Here is a 6,000-nt window from a genome sequence, read left to right as displayed (position 1 = left end):
ATATCATTTTTTTTTCCCCTTTACACTACAACAGACATTTAAACATACCACGCTATGCTAGTTGTATGTATTTATACAAAGACTGTTCGTATGTATAGCACTAAACAAAACAAAGATACGCTTGTCTGGGTAAGCCACAAATGAAAACTATCTATTTAAACAGTTTACAATAAAGCTAGTCTCTATTGGTACTTCTACAAAGACGAACATGTTTACCTCGCTACTTAAAGAAAAACGTCACAGTGACCGTACTTGTAAAATTTGAGTCCAAAAAGCTTGCAACATGTTCACAGCGAAAGTGAAATACATGCTAATGTATTAAACACACTCGGTTTGTCAAGCAAGTCATTGCACGTATTCGCTTTTACGATGGCAATTGTCCTATCGAAACTGAAAAGTAAACTCTCTTTCCCAAATTTACGAGCCATGTATTAAGCTAACAATGTTTCTGAAATAGTACCCGGCTGTGTATACCTCTGGCGTTGATAGTTCCAAAGGGAGACTTTCAATTAAATACGCCTCTTCTCCTGGATAGTGAGCGAACCGGGGATAGGGACCTCCTGACGTGGAGGTAAAAAGGCACTCGTGTAGGTAACATCCTTAATGCATCCGGTATTTTCCGGCCTGGAATCCCCGGAGTTCCTCATATTTCTGTCGTGTGTGGATTGTAAATCGATAGAAGGCTGTCATTATGGAGACGACGGTTTTCCAGGGGGACGTTATACAGAGTGAAACTGACATAGACGTCAACGGGGTAAGTCGTGTCACATTATGTCCGTGTATTTATGTTTTTGACTTCATTTTTATGTTAGCTTATGCCCGGGCGAAGCCTGTACACATCAGCTTTTTTTGCATCAAGTAAAATTACCGCTGTCCACAGTTATGTTTAATTTCGGACGTATGAATAATATTACAATAAAAAATACCATGTATCATGCATATTTACCTTTTGAAATATAACTACTTAGTTGATATCTCCAACGCAACACAATTTTATTAGTGTGGTATGCAAACATTTTAGATACAAATGCAATTCACCATTACTAATTTTTGGTGCATTACCAGGGGTGGGCGTGGCCTTTGATTACTAGACCAATCTATCCAAACTACATCCTAAGCATTTACTATTATATGTAAGCAAAATAGATAAATTTACATTTCATTTTCGATGAGGGCGTTTCGCTTCACTCGTTAAATTTAACACTAGAAATGCAGTTCATATGAATATAACTGCATCTTCCCTCCCACCTTCCATTGAATTGTCCCTCACTTTACCGTTTAAAATGTCTCTGTCACCTCTTACGGTTTGAAAGGTAGCTCGCGGAAGAAACATACAAGTCTACTGTCGGTAGAGTTCGAGACTGAAATTATAGAATGGGAGAAAAATAATCTCCCTCCACCATCCCCTAGCGGGTGTGCTTGTGTAATTCTCTAAAACCCCAAAGAGCCTTGGATTATATTAATCGAAACCCAACTTGGTGACTTCAAACGTGGCACTTGTACAGGGTTAAGGCTGTATGTGTATAGACACCTATCTCCCACGCCTCCTTTGTTGTCTGATCACGTTTATCGGTCATGCGTTCATACGTACAAATACACACAATGGCAAACATTTAAATCAGCTTTCGTGCAGTACAATAATTTATCTACCAAGGTTGAAACATTGTATTGGTAAAAGGTAAACACCCATAAGTTTACATTTTGTAAGGGCAACATGATTGAGGATTTTACAATGTATTTAAAATACTTAGACAAATATATCGCAGTTTGTGTTTTGACAAACAGATGCCGCTTTTGTTATTTAACGAACGAGTCACAATTTGTCATCTGACGAATGGGTGACGCTTTTGCTGTTTGACGCATTGATCTCTGTTTGTTGTGTGACGCACGGATGACGGTTTGTTTTGTGACGCACGGATGACGGTTTGTTTTGTGACGCATGTATCATAGTTTGTTGTGTGACGCATGGATCACGGTTTGTTGACTTGTTTTGTGACGCACGGATGACGGTTTGTTGTGTGACGCATGGTTTACGGTTTGTTGTGTTATGCATGGATCACAGTTTGTTGTGTGGCGCATGGAACACGGTTTGTTGTGTGACGCACGGATCATAGTTTGTTGTGTAACGCATGGAACACGGTTTATTGTGTGACGCACGGATCATGGTTTGCTTTGTGACGCACGGATTAAAGTTTGTTTTGTGACGCACGGATTAAAGTTTGTTTTGTGACGCACGGATCATGGTTTGTTGTTTTATGCACGGATCACGGTTTGTTGTGTGACGCGCGGATTAAAGTTTGCCGTTCTTATTTGGTATGTTGTTATCTACACATGGGACGAGGATGATGATGACGACGATGATAATTTTAATCCTACATGTCTACCGAAAATAAATCTTACAGCAGACGTGATCTGTGTGGCCCTCCGACCCATTCGATTTGTATACACCGCTTTTTTCCTACTATCACGAGTCAATGACACATTGAAATTATCCCGCCTCATTGGCCGGCTTATTTAAGCTTCAGCCGGCTCCCGTGGTTTATAATTATGCCCTTTCTGAAATATGGTATCCAGCGACTAAGAGTTGTTTTATCTTTATCAAACTACGTTTTTGCTCAGTTACTTTGTACATTTTTTTTGTAATTACAATTGAACTTCCTCAAAATGAATCAATTAATACGCAGCTTTGTTACCATAAAATTACGGTTCGCCCCCCTTACACCCATCGAACCGTTAACCAAGCGAATATAAAAATCTTCCTAGTCATCTGGTAAGATAGGAGTGGGTCAATGCTGCACTATACAGTGATTGTTTTAACTCAAAGTGATGAAAACAAGAACATCTATGATATACTGGAAGCGCCAGTTTTTTTAATTTGTTTTGTAAGCAAACCAATTTAAGGGGGACTTTTTATAAACTTATTATCTGTTTTCCAGTTCTGTTTATTGATACATGCAAAATGACGCAATTTCCATCGTCAGTGACATCTTTTTTTGTGGTACAGCACAATGCAACTGTCTGGCTTCCGAGAGTTAGATTTTGTTTTCTAACAGAGTCAAGATGCGGGTATGTCTGCACAGTTTGGTTGGAAATAGAAAGCACTGTGGTATAAATTGTGACTCAAAATTCACCAGTAATATTTCAAATAAACTTGTAGCGTTAAAGGGACCCTTCGCAACTCAGACGTGCATGATTCACATGTATTGACACTCTATTTGCACATAGCGCCTGGGTTAATCAGGTTAATTAAAAATTCTTCCAATTACGTCATGCTTTAAACACCTCAATGCTAATTGATGTCGACTGTTTCCTCGCCAATTCTATCGAACATAACAACATTAGCATTCAAATTTCATAAAAACTACACAGTCAAAGCCGTAACCCTTCAGGCAATTCTGAAAAACAAGTTCATGTCTTGAATTGTAATTATCGACTTTAAAAAAGAAACCGCAGATGAAAAATTATCGGAAAGCGACAACAACGTATTAAATTAACTAAAATGTCGCCAAGACGTCGCTCGCTCAGAGATATTGCTTCAGACTTGTCAGTCACTGTAATATCTGTACAAACAGGTTACTTTGTAGTGTTACTGACATTACAGACAGAAAACGGGTTAAGGTACATGTATGTGACAGGAGAGAAGTGAATTGACAGAAACATGAATAGACAAGTTTGAAGTACTATTTTTACAAAAGTTTTGAGGAAACTGCTATTACCGAGTTGATACGGCTATTCCCGAGTTGACACGACTATTCCCGAGTTGACACGACTATTCCCGAATAAATAAGCTATTTCCGAGTTGCTACGACTATTCCCGAGTAAGTTATTTACGCACAAAACTTTTAATCATATACATGTACCAGGTTTCCTTAGGATTTTCCAATGTTGACAGTAGACAATATGACGGGTGCCACCTGTTGTATCGAATACGCTCATCAATCCATAACACCAGTTCGTGCCTGTTTCTCATGCTTGTGTGCACTGCCATAGTGGATGCCTGGATTGAACCAAGACTTTCTGGAAATGACTACATTGATAACGTCTATAGTAATGTTACTATTATGTCAAGATAGAACTAAGATGAAGCAAATATGAAAAAAATGGAATCTAAGAAATGTAGTGTTACCAACTTTGATGGTACCTACCGAAATGAGATTGTTTCTCTTTGTTGTTGTTATAGCCATTGTGAGGTGTCTTACCAAATCAAGGCAGTCTTACGTTGTTCGCCTTTGTATAATATTGTGTTTCAGACGCTAATATGGTGTTTCTGACATTTTGTTGGGTCCTACCGAAGTGAAACAGTTTCCGTATCCCCAGACACTGGTTTGGGAAATATAGCGAAAGCAGACACGTCTCACGTCTTTGATGTAGGTGAGACTTTCAAATGAAAGCCTGGTTAAAACGTTAAACAATCGCAAACACTCATATACTTAACCATTGAACACAGCCAAAGGTAAAACACATGTATACATGTTATATACTGTTACCTGAATAATTGATCTGAAGGTGGCGTGCTTAATATAGTGTAAACAAAAAGGGAAATAACTGCCTACCTGTATCTAGGTCATTTGTTATTTTATAGACAAATTAATTATAGATTCTGTTTTTGCATGTCTATCTACCAGCATAGACCGAAACTGCTCAGGGACGGTTCGTGAGATAGAAGTTGTTGTTATAAACCTTACACACATGTTACTGCTATCACCATCTTATTTCTTTTTGTCCAATGCCTAGATACATTAGAACATGACTGTACCGACATTATAGAATAGAATGCAACCAAACTTAACTGACATAATGTAAACAATACAACATGACGTCACCGAAATAATTTTACACATAAAACCTGACTTTACAGACATAATTTAATAGATTGAAACCTGACTTCACCGACAGAATATACTACAATGAAACCTGACTTTGTCGACATTATTCGATAAAGTGAAACCTGCCTTTACCGACAAAATATATTACAGTGAAATATTTTTTTACCGACATAGTGTAATACAGTGAAACCTGACTTAGCCGACATAATTTAGTAATTAAAACCTGGCTTTACCGACATTATAGGTTACAGTGAAACCAAATTTTACCGACATAATTTAATACAGTGAAACCTGACTTTACCGACATAATGTAATACAGTGAAACCTGACTTTACCGACATACATTAATACAGTGAAACCTGACTTTACCGACATAATTTAATAGACTGACACCTGACTTTACCGACTTAATATAATACAGTGAAACCTGACTTTACCGATGTAATCTAATACAGTGAAACCCAAATTTACCGACGTAATCTAATACAGTGAAACCTGAACTACCGACATCATCTTATACAGTGAAACCTGACTTTACCGACATAAGTTAATAGAGTGAAACCTGACTTTACCGACATAATTTAATAGAATGACACCTGACTTTACCGACTTCATATAATACAGTGAAACCCGAATTTCCGATGTAATATACTACAGTGGAACATGAACTACCGACATCTCATACAGTGAAACCTGAACTACCAACATCATCTAATACAGAGAAACCTGACCTTACTGACATAATGTAATACAATGAAACATGGCCACCAGCTGATATTACCTGGCTCTTAAGAACCCGGAATATTGGTTTCTCTGTCATGAATTGACCAAGGCACTGCCACTTCTGATCAAAAGTCTCATTGATTTTGCTTGGATAACGAAATTTCACGGGAAAATGGATATATTTTATAATTTTGTTCGTATAACTAGAACTAGAACTAAATAACGGAAGGAGAATTATGTGTTTCCGGTATCACATGTCGCACACGTCATGGAGTCGCCTGTCATATACACGGAAGTGTGTAATCCTGTAAGTCGTCATCAAAATGATAAATCTGGTATTGGTACATATGAATGTAGTACAGTAAAAACGAACGTTTAAAATGCTGTATGTTCTTGTCCACCGGTTGCCCCCTTTTCGCCTGTCAGGGGAGGTTACTGCGTAAATGTGTGT

General features: G+C 38.0%; 1 protein-coding gene across 1 annotated transcript in view; it reads left to right on the top strand.

Moving 5' to 3' along the window:
• The first annotated feature begins 604 nt into the window (after positions 1-604).
• LOC110443791 (small conductance calcium-activated potassium channel protein 2-like) overlaps positions 605-6,000 on the top strand; it is a 79,675-nt gene continuing 74,279 nt past the window's right edge. The window contains exon 1 of the mRNA XM_021488205.1: positions 605-754. Within this exon, the coding sequence (XP_021343880.1) occupies positions 692-754 (63 nt within the window). The 5' untranslated portion in view covers positions 605-691. The remainder of the gene's footprint in view (positions 755-6,000) is intronic.

The sequence above is a fragment of the Mizuhopecten yessoensis genome, unplaced genomic scaffold (assembly GCF_002113885.1).
Source record: "Mizuhopecten yessoensis strain PY_sf001 unplaced genomic scaffold, ASM211388v2 scaffold716359, whole genome shotgun sequence".
NCBI lineage: Eukaryota > Metazoa > Mollusca > Bivalvia > Pectinida > Pectinidae > Mizuhopecten > Mizuhopecten yessoensis.
The sequence above is the reverse complement of the archived record's forward strand: the minus strand, read 5'-3'. Positions and strand labels throughout refer to the sequence as shown.